The 25,635-nt window shown below is 36.6% G+C and overlaps 2 protein-coding genes across 2 annotated transcripts in view; both read right to left on the bottom strand.

The window, feature by feature from the left end:
• rab33bb (RAB33B, member RAS oncogene family b) overlaps positions 1 to 7,414 on the bottom strand; it is a 75,221-nt gene extending 67,807 nt beyond the window's left edge. Inside the window, exon 1 of the mRNA XM_017356390.3 lies at positions 7,101 to 7,414. Coding sequence (XP_017211879.1) covers positions 7,101 to 7,313 — 213 coding nt within the window. The 5' untranslated portion in view covers positions 7,314 to 7,414. The remainder of the gene's footprint in view (positions 1 to 7,100) is intronic.
• Positions 7,415 to 10,426: 3,012 nt separating this feature from the next.
• naa15b (N-alpha-acetyltransferase 15, NatA auxiliary subunit b) overlaps positions 10,427 to 25,635 on the bottom strand; it is a 28,182-nt gene continuing 12,973 nt past the window's right edge. Inside the window, exons 6-20 of the mRNA NM_203321.2 lie at positions 24,879 to 25,032; positions 24,610 to 24,729; positions 22,855 to 22,950; positions 22,663 to 22,769; positions 22,510 to 22,582; positions 20,017 to 20,186; positions 19,655 to 19,807; positions 19,113 to 19,241; positions 15,704 to 15,917; positions 15,426 to 15,619; positions 15,135 to 15,243; positions 13,582 to 13,680; positions 13,278 to 13,421; positions 13,092 to 13,189; positions 10,427 to 11,071 (exon numbers count right to left, since the gene is read on the bottom strand). Of these exons, the coding sequence (NP_976066.2) occupies positions 10,871 to 11,071; positions 13,092 to 13,189; positions 13,278 to 13,421; positions 13,582 to 13,680; positions 15,135 to 15,243; positions 15,426 to 15,619; positions 15,704 to 15,917; positions 19,113 to 19,241; positions 19,655 to 19,807; positions 20,017 to 20,186; positions 22,510 to 22,582; positions 22,663 to 22,769; positions 22,855 to 22,950; positions 24,610 to 24,729; positions 24,879 to 25,032 (2,061 nt within the window). The 3' untranslated portion in view covers positions 10,427 to 10,870. The remainder of the gene's footprint in view (positions 11,072 to 13,091; positions 13,190 to 13,277; positions 13,422 to 13,581; positions 13,681 to 15,134; positions 15,244 to 15,425; positions 15,620 to 15,703; positions 15,918 to 19,112; positions 19,242 to 19,654; positions 19,808 to 20,016; positions 20,187 to 22,509; positions 22,583 to 22,662; positions 22,770 to 22,854; positions 22,951 to 24,609; positions 24,730 to 24,878; positions 25,033 to 25,635) is intronic.

Here is a 25,635-nt window from a genome sequence, read left to right as displayed (position 1 = left end):
TCTTGATGATCCAGGATCAACATCAGTAAAACTTGAGTCTTTGTGGTCCAGCATCAACATCACTGAATTTGAATCTTAATGGTCCAGAATCAACATCAGTGAATTTGAGTCTTTGTGGTCCAGGATCAACATCAGTGAATTTGAATCTTGGTGGTCCAGGATCAACATCAGCGAATTTGAATCTTGATGGTCCAGGATCAACATCGGTGAATTTGAATCTTGATGGTCCAGGATCAACATCATTGAATTTGAATCTTGATGGTCCAGGATCAACATCACTGAATTTTAATCTTGATGGTCCAGGATCAACATCAGTAAATTTGAATCTTAATGGTCCAGGATCAACATCTGTAAATTAGAATCTTGATGGTCCAGGATCAACATCAGTGAATTTGAATATTGATGGTCCAGGATCAACATCAGTGAATTTGAGTCTTTGTGGTCCAGGATCAACATCAGTGAATTTGAATCTTAATGGCCCAGGATCAACTTCAGTGAATTTGAATCTTAATGGTCCAGGATCAACATCAGTGACTTTGAATCTTGATGATCCAGGATCAACATCAGTAAAACTTGAGTCTTTGTGGTCCAGCATCAACATCACTGAATTTGAATCGTAATGGTCCAGAATCAACATCAGTGAATTTGAGTCTTTGTGGTCCAGGATCAACATCAGTGAATTTGAATCTTGATGGTCCAGGATCAACATCGGTGAATTTGAATCTTGATGGTCAAGGATCAACATCACTGAATTTGAATCTTGATGGTCCAGGATCAACATCACTGAATTTGAATCTTGATGGTCCAGGATCAACATCAGTAAATTTGAATCTTAATGGTCCAGGATCAACATCTGTAAATTAGAATCTTGATGGTCCAGGATCAACATCAGTAAATGTGAATCTTGATGGTCAAGGATCAACATCAGTGAATTTGAATCTTGATGGTCCAGGATCAACATCTGTATTTTTTAATCTTAATGGTCCAGGATAAACATCAGTGAATTTGAGTCTTTGTGGTCCAGGATCAACATCACTGAATTTGAATCTTAATGGTCCAGGATCAACATCCGTGAATTTGAGTCTTAATGGTCCAGGATCAACATCAGTGAATTAGAATCTTGATGGTCCAGGATCAACATCAGTGAATTTGAATCTTGATGGTCCAGGATCAGCATCAGTGAATTTGAATCTTGATGGTCCAGGATCAACATCAGTAAATTTGAATCTTGATGATCCAGGATCAACATCAGTAAATTTGATTCTTAATGGTCCAGGATCAACATCTGTAAATTAGAATCTTGATGGTCCAGGATCAACATCAGTGAATTTGAATATTGATGGTCCAGTATCAACATCAGAGAATTTGAATCTTGGTGGTCCAGGATCAACATCAGCGAATTTGAATCTTGATGGTCCAGGATCGACATCGGTGAATTTGAATCTTGATGGTCCAGGATCAACATCAGTGAATTTGAATCTTGATGGTCCAGGATCAACATCAGTAAATTTGAATCTTAATGGTCCAGGAACAACATCTGTAAATTAGAATCTTGATGGTCCAGGATCAACATCAGTAAATGTGAATCTTGATGGTCCAGGATCAACATCACTGAATTTGAATCTTGATGGTCCAGGATCAACATCACTGAATTTGAATCTTGATGGTCCAGGATCAACATCAGTAAATTTGAATCTTAATGGTCCAGGATCAACATCTGTAAATTAGAATCTTGATGGTCCAGGATCAACATCAGTAAATGTGAATCTTGATAGTCCAGGATCAACATCTGTAAATTTGAATCCTAATGGTCCAGGATCAACATCAGTGAATTTGAATCTTGATAGTCCAGGATCAACACCACTGAATCTTGGTGGTACATCTGTAAATTTTAATCTTAATGGTCCAGGATCAACATCAGTGAATTTGAGTCTTGATGTTCCAGGATCAACATCAGTGAATTTGAATCTTGATGGTCCAGGATCAACATCAGTGAATTTAAATTTTGATGGTCCAGGATCAACATCTGTAAATTTGAATCCTAATGGTCCAGGATCAACATCAGTGAATTTGAATCTTGATGGTCCAGGATCAACACCACTGAATTTGAATCTTAATGGTCTAGGATCAACATCAGTGAATTTAAATCTTGATGGTCCCGGATCAACATCACTGAATTTGAATCTTGATGGTCCAGGATCAACATCAGTGAATTTAAATCTTGATGGTCCAGGATCAACATCACTGAATTTAAATCTTAATGGTCCAGGATCAACATCTGTATATTTTAATTTTGATGGTCCAGGATCAACATCAGTGAATTTGAATCCTAATGGTCCAGGATCAGGATCAGTGAATTTGAATCTTGATCGTCCAGGATCAACATCACTGAAATTGAATCTTAATGGTCCATGATCAACATCGGTGAATTTGAATCTTAATGGTCCATGATCAACATCGGTGAATTTGAATCTTGATGGTCCAGGGTCAACATCAGTAAATTTGAATCTCTATGGTCCAGGATCAACATTAGTAAAACTTAAGTCTTTGTGGTCCAGGATCAACATCACTGAATTTGAATCCTAATGGTCCAGGATCAACATCAGTGAATTTGAATCTTAATGGTCCAGCATAAACATTACTGAATTTGAATCTCGTTGGTCTAAAATCAACATCAGTGAATTCGAATCTTAATGGTCCAGGATCAACTTCAGTGAATTTGAATCTTAATGGTCCAGGATCAACATCAGTGAATTTCAGTCTTGATGGTCCAGGATCAACATCTGTAAATTTGAATCTTAATAGTCCAGGAACAAAATCAGTGAATTAGAATCTTGATGGTCCAGGATCAACATCAGTAAATGTGAATCTTAATGGTCCAGGATAAACATTACTGAATTTGAATCTTAATGGTCCAGGATCAACATCAGTGAATGTGAATCTTGATGGTCCAGGATCAACATCAGTGAATTTGAGTCTTGATGGTCCAGGATCAACATCAGTGAATTTCAGTCTTGATGGTCCAGGATCAACATCTGTAAATTTTAATCTTAATGGTCCAGAATCAACATCAGTGAATTTGAATCTTGATGGTTCAGGATCAACATCAGTGAATTTGAATCTTGGTGGTCCAGGATCAACATCTGTAAATTTTAATCGTAATGGTCCAGAATCAACATCAGTGAATTTGAGTCTTGATGGTCCAGGATCAACATCAGTAAATTTGAATCTTGATGGTCCAGGATCAGGATCAGTGAATTTGAATCTTGATGGTCCAGGATCAGGATCAGTGAATTTGAATCTTGATGGTCCATGATCAACATCACTGAATTTGAAAAATGATGGTCCAGGATCAACATCAGTGAATTTGAATCTTGAATTGTCCAGGATCAGGATCAGTGAATTTGAATCTTGATGGTCCAGGATCAGGATCAGTGAATTTGAATCTTGATGGTCCAGGATCAACATCTGTAAATTTGAATCTTAATGGTCCAGGATCAACATCAGTGATTTTGAATCTTGATGGTCCAGGATCAACATCACTGAATTTGAATCTTGATGGTCCAGGACCAACATCTGTAAATTTGAATCTTAATGGTCAAGGATCAACATCAGTGAATTTGAATCTTGATGGTCCAGGATCAACATCACTGAATTTGAATCTTGATGGTCCAAGACCAACATCTGTAAATTTGAATCTTAATGGTCCAGGATCAACATCAGTGAATTTGAATCTTGATGGTCCAGGATCAGGATCAGTGAATTTGAATCTTGATGGTCCAGGATCAACATCTGTAAATTTGAATCTTAATGGTCCAGGATCAACATCAGTGATTTTGAATCTTGATGGTCCAGGATCAACATAACTGAATTTGAATCTTGATGGTCCAGGATCAACATCACTGAGTTTGAATCTTGATGGTCCAGGATCAACATCAGTGAATTTGAATCTTGATGGTCCAGGATCAACATCTGTAATTTTGAATCTTAATGGTCCAGGATCAACATCAGTGAATTTGATTCTTAATGGTCCAGGATCAACATCAGTGAATTTGAATCTTAATGGCCCAGGATCAACATCACTTAATTTGAATCTTAATGGTCCAGGATCAACATCACTGAATTTAAATCTTCATGGTCCAGGATTAACATCAGTGAATTTGAATCTTGATGGTCCAGGATCAACATCTGTATATTTTATTTTGATGGTCCAGGATGAACATCTGTATGTTTTAATTTTGATGGTCCAGGATCAACATCAGTGAATATGAATCCTAATGGTCCAGAATCAACATCAGTGAATTTGAAACTTGATGGTCCAGGATTATTATCTGTGTATTTTAATCTTGATAGTCCAGGATCAACATCCGTGAATTTTAGTCTTGATGGTCCAGGATCAACATCACTGAATTTGAATCTTGATGGTCCAGGATCAACATCACTGAATTTGAATCTTGATGGTCCAGGATCAACATCTGTATATTTTATTTTGATGGTCCAGGATCAACATCAGTGAATTTGAATCTCATTGGTGCAGGATCAACATCAGTGAATTTAAATCTTGCTGGTCCAGGATCAACAACAATGAATTTGAGTCTTTGTGGTCCAGAATCAACATTACTGAATTTGAATCTTAATGGTCCAGGATCAACATCCGTGAATTTGCATCTTGATGGTCCAGGATCAACATCTGTATATTTTAATTTTGATGGTCGAGGATTAACATCACTGAATTTTAATCTTGATGGTGCCCATAGACACGCCAGCTCATCTTCACGGCTTTAAAACGATCAAGTTGCTTGTTTTTGTGTTTTCACCCGGTAAACAGTGGTGACATGTAGTGATGGGTCATTCTTAAACGATTCTTTTGTTTAAAAGTTTTAACTGATATTGAGTTTGGTTTTTTGTTTTATTTGTTGTTTAATGTATTTTACTATGTTCAGTAGCATTAAAGAATTGCACCAGAGTGAAATAATGACAGTAAAGCAACACCATATGGGTTGTAAATTGACTCTTTATTAGTGATGTATTAATATTTAACCTGAGTTAATTTCTGTGTGTTGTTAAATTAAGGAACACCAGTCAGAGTAATTTCTCTATAGAGTAAAACAGCTTAACAATTTTCAGTGTTGACCAGTGTTAAATTTTAACTCAAAATTGAGTTAATTTTACTCTGAAAATATACCACAATAAAAAGTGTTAATTTAACACCAATTCTGAGTGGGACCAAATACACTCACGTGCAGTGTTAAATTGAACTCTTTAAGAGTTTATTCAACACAGCAATATTTACTTTGTATGAATAATGTGTCTTTCGTACTGCACATGTGATTATTAAAATCTTATTACAAATATGGCATATGCACAAATATGGCATTACTGTACATATAGTTTGTTTGTGGAGTTTTAAAAAAAGATTACTGCATTTATTTTTACATGAAAAAAATAAAGGTTCCACTTAAAATATATATTTTTAATATGCAGTTTATTTTAAAAAAATAAATAAAAAACACGAATCTACAGAGGAAAGAAATATCTTTAAAGAAAGAGTTTTAATGCTATGGCCACACACCTGAAATTGCTCAGGGCCTCAAAATAAATAATCTGCCTCTGGACGAAAGCATACAAGCATCATGGATGGACCACCGTCTAATATTAACTTTTCAGACTAAAGTATATTATGTAGCCTAAATGCTCGTCATAATGCAAGTGTTGTTTATTATTTGTGGAAAGTGTCTGAGCTTCTCTTCTTCAAAAGAGAAGTCCAGTTCCTCTTTTGTTGTAAGTGCAGCAATCTCTCAATAACACGGTGAAATCCCCAGTTCTGCTATTGTTCCTCTATGGGGTTCACAGGCAAAATCTTCTCAAAAATCTAAACAGTAGGCTTTAAGGTAAATGTTGATTTATGATTAGACAACAGATAAATTTGGTTCACAAGTAAAATTAATTAGGTATTTTTAAATAAACATATTCATTAGGTTTGGCAGGAATTAGGCTAATTAAACAGGCTAACTAGAGAACGCGTAAAAATACGAGTAATTGTGTACTCAGCAGTGTTGCCAACTATTTCGAGTGAAAAGTAGCTAAAATGTTGTCAGAAGACGTCACACACTAATTTGCATATCATTGACGTCATCCAGTAATATCTGACAAGCGTAAGCCCGTCATCTCTCTATTGAGGCGCTGTGTATTATATCACATTAAAAAGATTACACCCAGATGCACAATAAATAGGTTCTTATTAACATATTACTTTGCGTGATGACGTCATTGCGTAATCGCATCTTTAAACTACATCTTTATGTTGTATATAAAACAATTAAGGTTTTCTCAGATTGACTGGCCATCTCAACAAAAACATTACTTAAAATATGTCAATTTAGATTTGTATGAAAAATAAAGTTGACTATTTGTAAAAGTAATACAAACACTTTTTGATAAGAATCTTTTATTTTTAAATAATACACTGATAATGAATAGTTTATTTTGATAGTGAGTAGTATTATTTTAAACAATAAGATTGTGTACTTTCTCTTTTTAACGTGTGAAATTAACACATTCGTGAAAGTGACAACAATTATAGGACTATTCGAATTTATTACTATTTAAATTATTAACAATTATACATGTTAACAAATATCAGTAAATTCAGTTATGAAAAACAATCTGAGCTAGCAATTTACTACTTAGTGAATCCTGCAGACACTGCTCTTTTGAGCCACTTTGAAAACAATTGCCAAAAGTAGCCAATTGAGTGTTGAAAATGGCTAATTTTGTAGTTATATATAGTTAAAAATGAACAAAATTGCTAAGTTGGCAACACTCCTATAGGCAACAGAGACGTCGATTTATAGACTGAAAATAAATCATTTTTAATTGCAGATGTTGCAAAACATTTTTGACATAGGTCTCTTTGTACGATCGGGACTTTTCAAAACAGAATAAAAATACAATTGGGAATTATCATGGAAAAAACTTTTCTGTGATATTCATGTTATTTATTCATTTAATTATATTCGCGAATAATTGCAAATAGCATATCAATATTAAGGTTCAGTACAGATGACTTTTAAAATCATATCAACCATTAAAAGACTTACTTTTATTTTTTCGCCGTCTATCTGAAGAAGTTTCTCTCGAAAATCCACCCCGATGGTCGCCTCTGTTCTGGTAGGAAATTGTCCGGTGCAGAATCGATGTGTCAGACAGGTCTTGCCCACACCGGCATCCCCGATCACGATGATCTTACAGGTCCGACAGCAGCGCGTCGGGGGGCCGTTAGAGGAGCTGGAGCTTTCTAAAGACGAATCCATCGACTGCTCCGCTGCTGAGGGATTAACGTCAAAATGGTTGGATGTTTAAGGTTCAGAGGACCAAGTGAGCACTGCTCACATGCCCATGACAGACGCTTACTGACTACAACTTCCCCTTAATTACCCCACAGGAGAGTCGTTTTCTAAATCCACCTTAACATAACCTGAAATAGGGTAAGCTAATTTAAGTTAATTTAGTTTTTTTTACATAACTCAGATGCATTCCAGTTTATGTATGAACATCGTGTATGTTTTCATGTACAGCCTAATAAGTGTTAAACTCCGTTGCTAAGAGGGAAGTCTGACATCGAGCTTGGACAGAAACCAGAAAACAACCCACAGCACTATTTCAAATCTTTCTCAATAGCAAATAGCTTGTAATGAGAAAAAAAACTGCATACTAGGCTACATTTTACATGAGGAATATGGTAAGCTTAAAATTTGTTTGTAAAAATGTCTAAATTATTTATTTTAATTAGTTTGCTAATGTAAAGTTGAAAGGAAACATCAAACTGTCCCAGATTTCACAGGTTGTAAAAGCATGTGCATGTATTTATAAATAAAATTGTAAAAAGTCACTGGCTATATGTTAAATATTTTTTAATACATCCATGGACATTTTTCCATGAATGTTTTTCCATGGAAAAAAAAGATTATTCAGTGTAAAAGGTTCTATGGGATTTCCAAACTTTCTCAGGGAGGGCACCATGACTTCTCTCCAGTACTGAGTTAGGACAGGGCTGCTTCAAATTAAAACATTCAGTTCACTAACAAAAAATGATTATTTTAGGTAACCAATAGTACTGCATTGCTGTAAAATTCCAATTTTGGACTCTTCATTTATACGAGTTTGATTTTGATGTAAAGGACTAACAAAACATCTGGAGTCTCATCATCTGGCAATCCCTCAGGTTGAGGATGACTGTCTTCATTTCATTACTCAGTCTTCCTGGAGTCAACAGTGGTAAACATAAATATCTTAGAACAATTACAGCTGCATTTTTTTTTTTTCTTAAATAGTAAATTACCTACACCGCAAAAGACAAAACACTATGAACATAGTCGTACTGGCTTTTAGAGGCATCAGACTGCTATTTGGGAGTGCAGCTGCTCAAGACAGCTCACTTTGATGTCGGACTGACATCTGAAACAACATGTGAGATGTGCATTGTGTTTGGTCCAGTCATTTTTCCATTAATGCAGTCCCATTGTGCCCATTCTTATCACATAATTTGTTAAAACAAAATCAACTTTTTTTAATGCGCATGCTGGAATTTATACAAGTTTCCATCACAGTTTATGCACATCTTTTCTTATCGGAAAAAAAAATGGATTTGGATGGAAAAAATTTGGATAAAAGTTTGTCCTACTCAGTTGTGCAAATAAGCTTTTTATGTGCATTTTCAAAACAAATGCCCATGTTTCCATTAAGCCTTTATTTTATGTGATACTTCAAAATGCACATAAAAAAGGTGTATGGAAACAGTTATTAAATCAAAGTTGTGCATGAGCAATAAAGGTTGACTTCATGCACCATTCACATGGAGTGTCAAACTCAATGCTTCCAATTCATTTGGGAATGGGTGATGTCAGGCGATGCCAAACTGCATTGTGGATCTGTTGGTGTCGCTTATGTGGCGTTGCTTGCTACAGAAGTTGGGACTTTGCCAACTTTTTAAGCGCCAACAGAAGCATTAGCCAATTAAATTGCGTTATGCAAATACCCCAGCTCAGATCGTAGCCGATTGCTGACTAATTAAGGGTAAGGCTGGTTTAGACTTCTGCGTCAAGTGATCGGCCTGACCTACGGTTCATACCTTGCGTGTAGTCTTGAATTTATACTTCTGTTTTTATACACCGTTTGTGTTGCTCTGCCATAACAGTTTTGAAACGCTAGCAGGCAGGAAGTTTAAATGTTTCTTTGTTTTTGAGTTTTCTTTACGGGCGTTTTGTTTATTCTGAACACAACAAGTAGCTTAAGCTTGCTTATTTAGAGGCTGGAACCGGCAGACCTGCAACAACTTTAATCATAAGGTAAACACAAAACAAAAGCTTCCATCTGGAGCTCATTCCGGCGACTCGACAATCCCTTCAACGGGTTCAAAGCTCTCAGCATGGCCCACACTTGTCACACCTACCAAGCCAACCAATCACAGAGGTTGAGCCACATGTCGTTCAGAAGTGTAGTTACATATTTTTGAGGTGTGCGAGGGGTATGCTTTATACTTCTGCTTCAAGCGAACGTGCATGGTCCAGCTCAGCCTTTGCTGCGAGCCCAATAGAGTGAGTGTTTACAAGTGTCGTATCCCATGACGGGGTTCCAGATGGAAGCTGTTGTTTTGTATTAACCTTATGATTAAAGTTGTTGTGCGTCCGTCGGTTCTTGCCTCTGAATGAGCGAGTTTTTAGCTACTTGTACATTAAGGTACCATTCAGAAAAAAAACAAAACACCCATAAAGAAACTCGACACAGAGAAAAAAATAACCGTCTACCAGCTAGCATTTCGGAAGTGTTAATGCAGAGCAACACAAACAGCATGAAGAAAGTATAAATGCATGGCTACGAGCAAAGGCATATGCCGTGGGTCATGCCGATCACTCACTCAACGCACAAGTACAAACAAGCTAAAAGCTCCAGGTTGCAATTCACCTTTTGGCCACCGGCTTTGCTAATAAGCACTTCTGAGTTTCATATCTGCCATTTTTTTGAAGACCCTGCCAACGTCCATGAGAAGGAACAGTGGTGTGCGCGTACTGCGGTCAAATGTGCTCTCAATGTTTGATTTTTTTTATTACAAAAAAAAAAAATCTTTATAATACAAATTTTCTTTGAACACTGTAGCCCAATTCTATCAGACAGTGACAGAATGAGGCAAGGTAAAGCAGAAAGGTTTCACAGGCTCTCGATCAGTTTCCTGCAGTTGAGTACCGCCTCTTCCATCATTTTTGTTTTGTTCTCCGAGAAAGGCAGTAAGGAGCCTCTACATATGCTGCTTCCCCATTACGACATCACTTCCCGTCCACGACAAGCCCGTTCCCTAAACCATGTCCACTGCGTTTTCACAGCAACTGAAAGCAGATCTTCAGCACAACACATCCTTTTTAAGCTTTTATTTTTTTCATATAAATTACTCTTTAAAACAGGGGAAAGATGGGTTTGAGTGCGTTTCTCTTGCTTGTTTTGTTGACTATGGGATTTTGCTCTCGCCATTGCACAAAGTTTGCATTCAGACATACTGTATTTCAAAATGGGATGCATGTTTGACTAGTTTTCAGTTAGAGAGTAGTCATCAGCAAGGTTAAAAAAGTATAATGGGCATTCTTATCTCCCGCCCAGCCCCTCTTCCTCTTTCTCCATTCCAAAACACAGTCATTGTCTGTCTGTCCTAACCGCAATTTCTGGGGGGCGTAGAAGATCGCAGGAAGTTCCTCGCACAATCGCAAAACAATAGTCAGTGGCAACCGTCTTGGGTGTTGGAGAGTGGTGTTGCCGCACAGCACCGCTTCGCCTATCCACCTCCTCCTCCTCCCTCAGTCTTTCGCCCTCTTCAAAATGTTCACATGTCATTGGCCAGCTCCTCGGTTTCTGTGGACACGTCTCCATTGACCGCAATCTTCATGTTCTCCTCGTAGCCCGGAGGCATGAAGGCCAGCGTATAGGGGTAGATCTTATTACACTCCGCTCTGTATGACTCGGCAGTTTCTTTAGCTTCTCCGAGGCTGCCGTTTTGCAGGCCTTCCAAAACCTCCGTACAGATCTGTAATATCAATACAGATGCATGCTGTAACATGTCTTTCAGTAAAATTACAAACTGCATCTTTCTCAGGTTAATTCACTGATTAGAGCGGTAAACTACCTGCTTAATTCACAGATTCTTTCTGTGAATTCTAACATATAATTATGATTTAGTTTTAGTATCTTGACTAAAATGGCATTTATTTTCAGTCCTGTCACAAATTCATTGCAGTTTTAGTCAAATAAATGTACTCTAGTAGATTTTAGTTAAAGTTCCTTTAAGGCAAGTCATTTCTCTCGGCGGCCATCTTTGAAGCATCTCTTGGGCAGTTTGCTCGGCCATTCTGTCTGAATAGGGAAACAACAAATTCCCAAAAACTTTTTGCCAAGCTTACGATTACATTTTATATTTGGAATCATAAATAAAATTAAACTGTCTCATAAGTTTCTTAACTAAACTGGCAATTTTTCAGGTTGCCCAAGCTAATGTGCACTCAAAAAATTCTGAGATCAAAACACCAACCTCATTTATGGCCGTTTTACAAATTATAATCCTCTGGATAATGCTTTATCTGATAGTGTTAGTTATTTAAAGTAATCCACAACTTGGTCTTGATAGTAAATCTCTTCCAGAAATGACTCTTTGTTTACTAGTTTGTGGGTGTTTGAGTAATTGCTGTCATGCGATGTGCGTTTGAGAGAACAGACTGTACCTCACGTTCGTTTCATACAAATTACAAAACTAAAAAACGTTTTCAAGTGCACTTGGTTCATTTAAAAGTGGAGAATTCAAGCTTTGGATATATTTCTTATGACTGTGAAGAAAGTATTTGCTGGGATTCCAGTGCATTTGTTGAGCACCAAATTGTCGTAAAAGCACATGTCTGTTCCGAGCTTTTCCCCTGGATTAATGATTGGCTCCTGTGCTATTAGGCGGGGCTTCATTTGCCATATTGATCGTTACAACTTTCCCCATTCAAAACTATACGAGTGACACGTCTTGTGTATTCTTTAATCTTTGATTTAGTTGAATAAAATCTAACTAATGGGCTGTATGCACAGCAAGTGTTTTTCAGGCAGCAATAAACATCTAGTAAAAGGTTTGTAACTATTTTCTAATTCGTAAGGATCCTTTTACAGCATAGATGTTGTAATGTAATTAAAATATAATCAGATGAATGGATTTAAGCTTTCATTTAGTTGTTCAAGCGTAAAATGAGATAAAAGACCAGGTAAACAAGTGCCATCAGGAACAGCAGGAAACTTCATTGTAAAATTAATGTCCATATTTGACACGCCACGGAACAATGGAATTTAGTTCAGTGCTCCTTGTTTGGTTTGATTTCAATATATACTATAGCAATCAGGCAGTGAATATCACAGATTTTTAACAGAAATTACATCTTAAATGCTGCAATTTTGTAATGGCATTAAAGTTCACAGAATTGCTTAAATTAAAAGTTTGTGTGCATGTGCCCCATTTATTTTCATAATAATTTATTAATTATCTATATCTTCAAAAATGCTGAGCTCATTATATACTCTTGGAGAAAACGCTAATAAACAAAAACAATATATTAAGGTTGAAAGAACAGGCTCAGATTTCACAGATTGCTTTTTTTTGTTGTTGTTGCAATATAGACATTTTGGGGGTTCTTCTCCTTTGAGTAAATGTTCATGCGTGAGTCTCATGTGTCCAATGCGGCATCTTCTATACACAATCTCATCGTGTCTTGACTTAAAAAAATAAATATGAATTTCAAAAAGCTTATTTTCTGGGCACTGATCTCATTCTGTTTGCCATTTGTTTATAATATAGCTTTTATTGGTGGCTTTAGATTGGAAGGTGGGATTTTGCACTTCTTTAGCTTTCCTGCTAGGGCTGTTTCCAAACTGTCAGTAAATTTGTCCACTTTTGCCATTCGATTTTATTTAGTTTCAGGTATAAACAGCAATCTCCCTCATCTACTTCTGATTTAAATCAACATTATTTGTTCAAACCTGGTGTAAACAGTTTTACGCTCATGTAGTCCAATATATACCTGAATACTTCTGTTGTCGAGTGATTCGTCAAGTGCTATAGCCAGTTCCACAGCTTTCTTCTGTGTTGAAGAGTCTAAGTAGTACATCATTTTGGCAGCTGTAAAGGAGAAAAAAACAGGTCAAAATGCAGTAAAAGTTTCAGCTGACAAAAAGCTGTGTGCGCATCAAGTGTTGAGCATGTGAACCTGCTACTCGGTGAGGGATGGAATTGGAGTGCTTGGTGAGGAAGGCCTGATTAAAACTCTTCGCATTACTTTCCCCAAACAGCCTGGAGATTTCCTGCTTGAGCACCATGCTGACTGAATCTGCTAGATCTTTGCTTTCAGACACTGTCAAAGGAGTAAAACATTATCAACCATTTACAATACAAAGGAGGCGTCAAAATACAAATAAGGTGTCAAGATGAACATTAAACAAAAGTGACCAAATGATCAGGTGTAAAGAAAACAAAACCAAAACTAAAGAAAAAGGCAACCTGGGTTTGCTCACCTCCTTTAAAGAAGCGCACTAGACATTGGTGTAGCCAAGGATGGTCGGGGTCTATTGCATAAGCTCTCTTCACTGACTGCAGCATTAACAGGAACTTTTCTGTGACAATGGGATGACGAAGAGAATTAAAACAGACAAGTGTGACTTAACAGAAGAAGCTACTAATCATGCATTACACACTGTGATGAGTTAATAAAAAAAATAAAAAAAACTTTCGAAACAATCGTTAAAAAAAAAAAAAAAACACTTGTAAATGAGGGACTTTTAACCATTTAAAATAGGTAACACAAATTTTGCATTTTGCAAATGCTTTAAGGACAATTAAAATACACATTTATTTGTAAGATTTCTCACATTTGAAAATGGAAATAAACAAGTAATTTATTCTCATTCTACTTAATTTTAAATTACCCTTACATAAAGTTAGACAGGGTTATGTTTTAATCCTTTTGGACCGAGGTATGTAAGGGAGCACCTTTAAAGGGATAGTAAAAAAAAAAAAACACTAAAATCTCATCATTTACCCTCCCTTTACTTAGTACTAACAGGTTAAGGTTTCTTTCTTCGGTCGAACACAAAGGAAGATATTTTAAAGAAATTTGGAAACCTGGAACCATTGACTTGCATAGTAAGATAAACAAATACTATGGAGGTCAATAGTTACAGGTTTCAGCTTACTTTAAAATATCTTGTTTTGTATTCAACAGAAAAAAAACAACTGGAGTAAATGTCCATGTTGTAAGGGAACTATCTCTTAAAGTGTTTAAGTTGTCAATGTAAAAAAAAACTAAATCTCAAATAAACTTTATTCCCTATCTAAAACCCTTTTGGAGCACTGAATTTTGATGATAAATCAATACAAACGAGCAATGTTTGATCAAAATCTTTCCCCATCACTGCTGAATTGATCAAATAACAGACTATTATTATTATTATTATATTATTATTATCAACCTTATTATTAATAATAAATTATATATTATTAACACCTTAGGGGTAAGACCATGTATACACTTAAACATGTTTTTTGAAAAATTAAAACTTTAAAAAGCATCAAAACTTAAGTTATTTTTTTTAAGAACATGACAAAGATTACATTTTATTGGTTTCTGATCCATTACCTGGAAAGTTTGTTTGTAAAGTGACATTAGAGGATGAACAACTGACTGAGTAGCTTGAGCACAGATTATTGCACAATAAGACATACGTGACAATATCAAAGCATGCACAAACATTTGCACTGCTTTAAGAAATAGATATAGTCTTATTATACGAAAGCAGTTTATATTTGTCTTATAAATTTTCCTAATATGTGCATCAAACATAAGCTTTGAGTCTATAGAGACACTAAGATATTTAAATTCACTCATTTCATTTATCTCTTTGAGTAATATTGGATTTTAAATATATCCAGTGCTTTTTTTTGTTTGTTTTTTGCTTTTTTAATAAATCACACTGAAACGGTTTTATTGTAATTTAGAGTTGTATGGGGTGAATTTTAATCTGAGATCTTTTCTTAAAGTCCATGAAGTTCACAACTCTACATCATGTACCTTTCCTAAAGTAGATTTCAAAGGCCAAAAGGTGCGTCTCTATCTTATTCTTCACCAGGTTTTTCAGCGGTGTCAGAAACTTCACAGCTTCATCTAATGGGTTCTCCACCTGCCAAACAAAAGAGAAACGGAGAAGTTTGTTATTCGCGTGCACAAAAACAGCTCTTGCGTTTCTTCAAATTCCCCTTCAGTTTCTAATAAAATAAAATAAAATAAAAAAGAACTGATGGAAAACTTTCTAGATCCAGATCTGAATCCACAACTTCCACAAATGTGCCAAAACAAACACACCCTGGCCAGTTTCTCTGGTATGAGTTCCTCTTTAGGCCCTCCGATCTCTTCGTCGTCATCCTCTTTTTTCTTTTTCTGGTTCTTCAACTGTTTCTCCTTCTCCGCGTTCTTCTTCTCCTCCTCCAACTGTGCTTTTTTCTGTGCTCGCCTTTGCTTATTCCTTAACTTTTTCAGTTCTTTGTCGGTCAGATTCCCTATTTTAGAAAACGCAAGCCAACGTTAAGCACACTTCCTACAGAAAACACACACACTTGAGTGATTTGCTTTAGAGAATTTACCGGTATCAGCCTGTAGTTCTTTGCTGTCATCTGTTAGCGGGTTGTCGTGCAGGTTGAGGTAGATTTGGATGGCGGTGTGTGAGGCTTTGAAGTAGAACGGGTGCATTCGTAACACGTCTTCCAGCTTGAGCAGGTCCACGTAGGAACGCAGCGTCATCTTCCGCATGCAGTACGTATGGAAGTCAAACTGGTCATCTGTTATCTCTACAAAGTGCTGGAAAAAAGCAGTGCGTAACAGTGAGTCAAAAACTATGAAAAGTATCACATGAGGAGGTTAATTCAGCACACAAAGCCATGATAGAACAACAAACAGGCACAATATACACAGGAAACATTAAGGTCATGGTCTAATATTAACTCTCACCAAATGCCAAAAGTATCTGGAACAACGTCCCTCGGCATTTGGCTTTTATTCATTCTAACAATGCTTGAGCATGCAATATGCTTTAGTGTGAGAATCAAGGCTTCTTATTCTAGCACTGTATAATCTGGGGTGCAGTACTGTGATCTCTTGACATTATCAGCTCAAGATAACATTGTTTTTGTACATGCTGCTCAACAATAAAATATTATATTTATAAATAAATATTCTAAAAATATTTTACAGCATTACAGCAGTCATTTTTCTCATATTATTTGATTTTTATAGTTTGAAGAAATATTATTATCATCGTTATTAATAAAAATAATAAAAAATACAACAAAGAAAAAAGAAAAAAGCTCTCTTCCCTGACTGCAGCATTAACAGGAACTTGTCTGTGTGGTAATTGGATGAAGAACATTAAAAGCAAGAAGTGAGATTTAACAGAAGGAGCTAAAAAGCATGAATTACATACTGTGATATGCTGAAACTAAATGGGGAAAAAAGTAAATGAGGAACTTTTACTCATTGGCTATTAGATATAAAGGCATTCCTGAGGTTTTAAAAACGGAAAATTGCAAATGGTTTAAGACCATCTGAATATGCATTTATTTTGAAAGATTTCTCATATTAAAAAAAAAGGAATTAAACAAGTATTTTTTTCTCATTTTCCAACAAAAAAGAAACAAGAACAAAAAAATGATCTTGATCATCTTGAACTACTTCCTTTTTATGATTTGAATTATTACTATTATTATCACTAACAAGAAACATAATAAAAAAGGCAAATAAAGAAAAGAAAAAAGAAAGACAAGAAAGAGGAAAAAATAAAAAAAATAATCTTGATCATATTGAACTACATTTTTACTATTTGAATAATTATTAAGAATAAGAAAAATAATAAAGAAATTGAACCACCACCCCAGTTGCCCAGTCCCAATTTCAAGAAGGAAGACCGGAGGGTGTGCTCCAACAATTGGGGAATCACATTCCTCAGCCTCCCGGGGCAAGTCTATGCCAGGGTACTGGAGAGGAGAATTCGGCCGATGGCTGAACCTAGGATCCAGGAGGAACAATGCGGTTTTCATTCAGACGTGGTACACTAGACCAGCTCTTTACCCTCACCAGGATGCTCGAGGGTTCATGGGAGTATGCCCAACCAGTCCACATGTGGTTCGTGGACTTGGAGAAAGCATTCGACCGTGTCCCTTATGGCATTCCGTGGAGGGCACTTTGGGAGTATGGGATCAGAGGCACTCTGTTAAGGGTCGTCTCGTCCCTGTATGAAAAGAGTAGGAGTGTGGTTTGCATTGCCGGCAATTAGTCAGACTTTTTCCCAGTGCATGTTGGACTCTGGCAGGGCAGCCTTTTGTCAACAGTTCTGTTCATAAGTTTTAAAGACAAATTTCAAAGCGCAGCCTTGGGCTGGAGGGGGTCCGGTTTGGGTACCACAGGAGTTCATCTCTGTTATTCGCAGACTATGTTCTGTTGGCTTCATCGAACATGGACCTTCAGCATGCACTGGGGTGGTTTGCTGCTGAGTGTGACGCGGCTGGGATGAGAATCAGCACCTTCAATTTCAAGGTCATGGTGCTCCATTGGAAAAAAGTGACTTGCCATCTCCATGTAGGAGAAAAGTCCTTACCCCAGTTGGAGGAGTTAAAGTATCGTGGGGTTTTGTTCACAACTGAGGAAAGAATGGAACGTGAGATTGACAGGCGGATTGGTGCAGTGGCAGCAGTAATGCTTTGTGGTAAAGAACGAGCTGAGCTAAAAGGCAAAGATCTAGATTTACCGGTCAATCTAGGTTCCTACTCTTGGTCCTGACCTAAAGCTCATGACCATAGGTGAAAGGACAAGATCTTGGAAGTGGCTGAAATGAGTTTCCTTCGCAGGGTGGCAGGGCGCACCATTATAGATATGGTGTGGAGCTCAGTCACCCAGAAGGAGCTCAAAGCAAAGCTGCTGCTCCTCCACATTTCGGATGTTTCGGATGCCTCCTGGACACCTAGGGAGGTGTTCCAGGCATGTCCAAACTGGAAGGAGGCCTTGGGGAAGACCCAGGACACGCTGAAGGGACTATGTCTCTCGGCTGGCCTGGGAAAGCCTCTGGATCTCCCGGGAGGAGTTGGAGGAAGTGTCTGGAAAGAGGGAAGTCTGAGGTTTTCTCCTTAGACTGCTGCCCCCGCGACCCAGCCCCAGAAAAGAATCAAGAAATTGGAAAGACAAGAAAAAATAAAAAGAGAATAAAGTAAAATAAACAAAAGAAAAAAGGATAAAAAATGAATAAACAAGGTTTCCTCAATTTGCAGTTTCACAGCCTCTCTGTAAAAATTCTGGTATGATTTTCCAGTCCCTAGCCATTGCAAAGATGTAATGAAATTTTAGTTTTAGGAACTGCTTTGAAAACTGTGCAAATTGCCTGAAACCAGCAGTGCATAAGATTAAAGCTGAAATTTATAGTTGCACAATATACATCTAAATTAATTAAATAAACAAACCAGAGCAATAGTCTGAAACTGTCAGCACGTGCATTAACTTTACAGCAACTCATCAAAACATAGCTCATCAAAACCCAACAAAGGTTGGGATTTTAGAAAATATATTTTTATAAAAAATCAATTAAAAACTAATAAAAATGTAATGGCTACAAAAAAGAAAGAAAAAATGATTACAATCTTTAGACATATGACTTAATGGTAAATCAGTTAAAACCACAAATATAATTTTAAAATGAAAGTCAAAACACAACAAAGGCTGATGGAGGAAATGTGTGCAATGCAAGCTCAAATAGTTAATTGCATTGAAAACAACATTCACCTCATAGTTACCAGAAAAGGTTTTCAAACCCAAAGCATAAATACCCCAGTATTTAATCAATAAATGAAATTATTTTAGTCCAAAAATTGAGTTAAAGAAAAAGAAAAAAAAATTAAATAAATAATAATAAAAAGTATGATTTGCAATAAGAGTACAAAAGGATAATCTGCAATAAGTGTTTTCAAGAGTACAAACAATCCATCTTTTTAAAAGCAGAGAAACACTAACCCTTTCGATCTCGTGGCATTTTTTGAGTGCTTCTCCACATTTCTTCATGGATTTATAAGCCAGAGCGCATTCAGTCTGGAACCACATGCACTGCATCTCATTCAGATTCTCCACTGCAGACGCTCCCTCCTATAACAGAGAAAAACACCACAGTTAAAGAAACACCAACAAACAATATCCTCCGCATGGCCTCACAGAAAGAGTCCTAGCTGGGTGAGTGTGCATCTTTGTGTGGAGTTTGCATGTTTGCTCTCTGTGTTAGCGTGGGTTTCCTCCGGGTGCTCTGGTTTCCCCCACAGTCCAAAGGCATGCAGTATAGGTGAACTGAATAAACTAAAATGGCCGTAGTGTGTGTGTGTGTGTGTGTGTGTGTGTGGATGTTTTCCAGTACTGGGTTGCAGCTGGAAGGGCATCCACTATGTAAAACACATGCAGGATAAGTTGGTGGTTCATTCCGCTATGGTGATCCCAGATTAATAAAGGAACTAAGCTGAAGGAAATGAATGAATGAACCTCTGCATGTGTTCTCAAATTTTCCTTACCCTTGTGAATTTGGCGCACATTTCCTCAGCCTCTTTGACCAGGCCAGCTTTAAGAAGATACTTGGCGCATTTGGAGTTAATAAAGCGGTCGGCGGTGTCCAAAGCTTGAGCTTCATCCATCCAGCGAGCTGCTTCTCGGATGTTCCCAGCATGCTGAGCCAAGAAAACACACATAAATGAAAAAAACAATGAAGCTAAGAGATATTTGACAAACTAAATGTTTAATATTCAAATGTTCTTATAATCAGTCACAACTTTTAGTGACACAACTGAGATAATGCAAGCCATACATGCAAACATGCATACATAAATGAATAACTAAATAAGAAAAGTTAGCGAGCATGCAGTGTTTAATACTTTACCTTGTATATCTTGGCTTTAATGAGGAAGAGCTCTATGAGAGTAGGTGTGCTCTCGATGGCAGCATTGATGTTTTCCAGAGCCATGCTGTGCTGGCCGATCTGATCATAATGTTGGGCTAGGAAATACTGCACCCACAGTAACGTGGTGGGTGGCTCCTCTTTACCATCATCTACATTGAAACAAATCAGGTGATATTAATTAATTACACCAAAATAAATCAGCAGGGTCATAGTATGTCATTTATTTTGTCCACTGTTTCACTTGTGTTTTTTTTGTGTGCAATTTTTAGAAGTAGAAGTGAAATTTTGCTGACAAATGCTGAAAACACACAAAATCAAATTCATTTAAGATTATTAATCAATTAGCCAACTTAATGGTAAAAGACAAGTATTTATTCAAAATGATTACTTCTTGCAACCAGCAAGAAAACTGTAACATGAAAGAGGCTACAACTCGACCCCCCTACAAAATCAGAATAGTCGGATATCATCTCTTAGGGTGCTTTTACATGTAGACTTTTGTTTCGGAACCTGGCTCGTTTCCCTAGTTAGCGCGTTCGTTTGGCATGTGTGAAACCTGCAATTGTGCTCAGATTCGCGCCAAAACAATCAGTTTGAGATCGCCTGAATCTCAGTGGTCTCGGCTCGATTGAAACGAACTCTGGAGCGGATTGATTGTAGTAGGTAGTGCTGTTGCCTCACAGCAAGAAGGTTGCTGGGTCGCTGGTTCGAACCTCGGCTCAGTTGGCATTTCTGTGTGGAGTTTGCATGTTCTCCCTGCCTTCGCGGGGTTTCCTCCGGGTGCTCCGGTTTCCCCCACAGTCCAAAGACATGCGGTACAGGTGAATTGGGTAGGCTAAATTGTCTGTAGTGTATGAGTGTGTGTGTGAATGTTTCCCAGAGATGGGTTGCGGCTGGAAGGGCATCCGCTGCGTAAAAACTTGCTGGATAAGTTGGCGGTTCATTCCGCTGTGGCAACCCCAGATTAATAAAGGGACTAAGCCGACAAGAAAATGAATGAATGAATGAATGAATGAATGAATAAATGAAATTCACAAAAATATTTAAATATGATTTTTCAGTTAATTTTTTGATAAATAATTTAACATTCTTCCTGGTGGTAAAGAAAATCCTAAGAAAGTCTTACCTCTGATTTATATTTGGTGATGATATTCAATTCAATTTAATTTAGCTTTATTTGTATAGCGCTTTTACAATGTAGATTGTGTCAAAGCAGCTTCACATAAATGGTCATAGTAACTGGATTAGGGTAGTTCAAGGATATCTGTCACCATTCAAAATTAAAGCACAGTTTTTCACTTGTAATGTCTTATTGCTCATTGTCATAAACTAAAATAAGGACGCAAGACAGCTGAGCGAGACTCTGCAAAATAAACCCTTAAACTCTGACCAATGTAGGGTTTACTCGCACGTGACTTTTAGCTATTTTGGTCTATTTAGAAACTGCAGTGTGAAAGCGAACCGCACCAAGAACTAAGTGCAACATTGTAACAATTTTAATCCCTGTTTCAGAACAAAAGAATCGATCCAACGGTGTGAAAGCACCCTAATTATTAAAATATGGAGAGGATGACTTTTTTCATTAAACCTACAAATGGACAAATATACACAAATACCTACAATATTGGGAAAAATGGATTGTGCTTATGCCTTTACATTGTGTAAACTGATTTTTAAATGTATTTGTTAATGTGACCTGTAAGGACATATGTGACCAGTCAACTGTTCATGTAAGTTCCAATGTTTTATTGCATTTTCTTTTTTCTTTTTTGCATTTCCTAAAAAGATATAAAAGTATATATAAAAGGAGATTGTTAATCATTTAAGATTTGAGGGTTCCACTTTGCATTTACAATTTCAGCAAATATTTCAAAATATTCCTGACAATTGATACATTTTTTTACAATGACAATATTTTTGTATTTTTTTAATGTTACACTGAAAATAATTTAAATGACAAATGTAAGTAAATCGTGGTAACAATATATAATAATAAATACTGTTTGGTCAGAAAAATATATACAAAATTAAAACAGGACATATTCGTATGTACAGAATAAAATAATTAAAGCTACATTACACTTGTTTTACTCTTGTTTATCTGCTTGAGAACCCCTTGCTTTCATTTCTGACCAATCTACACAACTAAATTATAATCATTAAAAATTAAACAATAAAATATATTTAAAATGGTTATATAAAATATACCTTAGGTGTACTATGCATCATATAGACAATATAAAAAAGGAATTATTTATTATACAGTAGTCATCATTTGAAATAGATTATCCTCATTCAACAGACTTGACCCACTTCAAATGTTAAATATTGTTTAATTGAACTCAATTTGATCAGTTTACTTTTTTTTAAATGTTTTAATATGTTGCAAAGCACTAGCAAAGCCATTGTTTGATTCTGAGTTACAAACACAAGACATTTAAATTCATGGAACAAAAGGAAAACTCAACATACCATCAGGGCTGAACATTCGACAGCTTCGTAACGATGTTTCAAAACCAACAACTAATTCTTCAATTATCGAGACCTGCGATTTAAACAAAATGTGAAAAACTCTTCTGAATGTAAACCCCAGTCATTATGTACATCAGTAATGAGTTTCCTCACCTTCTCTTTGTCCTGATAGAGAGATCGGAGTGTGGTGAAGACTGGAGGACAGCCTTTACTGAAATTCATTCTTAAATACCTATCCAGACACTCCCGAAACGTATCCCCTGAACAAAGAGAAGAATTACATTTCAAATCAAATACAATGTACAAACAAACCTGATGTTTCAGACCAGAGAAAGAGATGCGTACCTGACAGGAAGCTGAGTGGTAACCGGCGAGGAACGAGACCTTTAGGGTATTTCTCCCAGGCCTCCTCATAAATCTTCAACTTTTCTTCTGTACTTGCTGAAAATAAATAAATAAATAAATAAATAAAAATGGTGTTCTGTTAAATTAATGTGTAACTGTTAAATCTAATGTGCATTTCAAGGCTCTATATCAGGGGTGGCCTACCCTGTTCCTGGAGAGCCACCTTCCTGCAGATTTTAGTTGCAACCCATATCAAACACACCAGCCTGTAATTATCACATGGTGTTCAGGTCCTAATTAATTGGTTCAGGTGTGTTTGATATGGGTAGCACCTGAAATCTGCAGGAAGGTGTCTCTCCAGGAACAGGGTTGGCCACCCCTGCTCGCTCTCGCTCTCGCTCTCTCCCTCTCTCTCTCTCTCTCCCTCTCCCTCTCCCTCTCTCTCTCTCTCTCTCTCTCTCTCTCTCTCTCTCTCTCTCTCTCTCTCTCTCTCATATATATATTAAAATTTAGTTTTGGTTAAAATAAATAAATAATTTCTGTACTCCATTTTAATAGTTAAAATACATATTTTTGCAATATCCCAAAGCATGCCCGGTAAAGTCAAAACATGAAACTTGTTTGATTTGATTTTTTACATTTATGACGAATTGAACAATTAAAATTTCAGAAATCCTACAAAAAAATTATGTATTTTTCAATTTAGCCTAAATCTAAAAACCAGACTTTTATTTTGAAGGTTTGTCTTAAAGATACTGAGAGTTTTCATGTATACAAGATGATATGTAAAACTGCTTAGTTTTATAAAAATGATATTATAAACTACTCAAAAAAAAAGGGGGGGGGGACATTAAAACAACACATCCTAGATCTGAAGGATGGAAATATTTATCAAATACTTCTTTACATGGTTATATGTGCTGACAACATGAATGATCACTGAAAATCCAATTTTTTAACCCATGGAGGTCTGGATTTGGAGTAACACTCAAAATCAAAGTGGAAAAAAACACGACATTTTGATCCAACTTTGACGAACTGTCCTTAAAACAAATCAAATGAGGCTTAATAGTGTGTGTGGCCTCCACATGCCTGTATAACCTCCCTGCAACGCCTGGGCATGCTCCTGATAAGGTGTCAGATGGTCTCCTGAGGGATCTCCTCCCAGACCTGGACCATTATAATTTTTCTAACATAAATCAACAAAATGATTTAAAAATGCTATAAAAGAGATCTACTCCAGACATAAAGCCCATGTGTTCATGTCTTCAAATAGTAAAACGGCAAGTAAAAAGGAATAGTTCACATAAAACTGAAAATGTACTCACCCTCTTCTCTCCAAACACTTGTTTCCTTTTTTGTTGAAGACAAAACATAAATTTTGAAAAATGAATCCTGTAACTATTGAAATACGTAATATTTGTTTTTCCCACTATGGAAGTCAATGGTTACAGGTTTAAAGCATTTTTTCAAAATATCTTCTTTTGTGTTCAACATAAAAAAAGAATCTAGGTTTGTGACAAGAAGGTGACATGACAATTTTTAGTTTTGGGTGAACCATCCCTTTAATATTTAATTATTCATATAGCGTAGCATTACTTTGGTTTTATACATCCAAAATCCGATCAATCCTAACACTAGAATAACATGGTTTTCCTGAAGTCTGTGACTCAGTCTGCCCTTTTCAGCTTTGCAGAAATCACAGGGCCTACAAATAGTTGAAAACTTTCCCAGCGAATCAGTTTTCTTGCATACCAGGCTTGAGGGCTCTCTCCAGGCCATGGTAATACAACCAGTTCTCCGGATTCCTCTCCTGCAGTCTTCTGTACACATCTGCCGCCTCCTCAAACCGCTCCAGATTCAACAGAAGCTCACCTACACACGAGAAAGAGCATTTTCCACAGGCATTCACAAACAGGAAGTCAATCTGCTAGACAAGCAAACTGTGAACTGGAAAAGCGAAATGATAATGCAACTGCAGACATAAGGAAGCAAGACAAATGCGAAAAATTGTGCTGACGTACCTTTGGTTTCCTCCACAGCCAGTTTATCGCAGATCTGCTTCTCGTAGGTGGTGAGATGCTCCAGAGCTTCTCTCAAGAGTCCTGCTTCTCTCAGCACCTGATTCTGATACAACAGCAGCTCACTGTACTCATAATCCACCTTATCAGGTGACGTCTGGAGAAAAAAAAAAAACAAGAGCAAAACAAATATTCAAGAAAACCATAAAATAGACACACATTAATAGAGAATGGAGTTGTAAGAAAAACATGCTTTGCTATGCTTTAGCCAGAAGGGTAATATTGATCAGAATTTCCTGCAACCTTTGAGCAATGGCTTATGGAACTTTTTAAAATATGATATTTTGTAAGAGGTTGTACTGATTTGTTTTTCTCTCTTGGCAATCTGTTTTAGATTACATAAAGAAGATGGAGCATATATATATATATTAGTTCTACTCTTCTAAATTAACTGAAGGCTCCATCTTCTTTATGTAATCTAAAACAGATTGCCAAGTGAGAAAAACAAATCAGTATATATCTTTCACTTAACATTATTCATTAGCATTTAATTTTAATATTATTCATATATTTTAATAGAACCAAAATGTACATGTGTGTAACGGGTTTTGTTTGCTGTCAAAAAAAAGAGAAAGTTAAAAGCTATTTGTACTGCATGTTTCATATTGAACAAGTTCAACACAAACCTTTTTGAGAGAATGGATATGTTGGGTGAACTAATTTCTCCAAAAGATTGTAAGAATGTGCAATATTTATAGTC

The sequence above is a fragment of the Danio rerio genome, chromosome 1 (assembly GCF_049306965.1).
Source record: "Danio rerio strain Tuebingen ecotype United States chromosome 1, GRCz12tu, whole genome shotgun sequence".
Lineage (NCBI taxonomy): Eukaryota > Metazoa > Chordata > Actinopteri > Cypriniformes > Danionidae > Danio > Danio rerio.
This window is presented reverse-complemented; position numbering and strand designations above follow the sequence as displayed.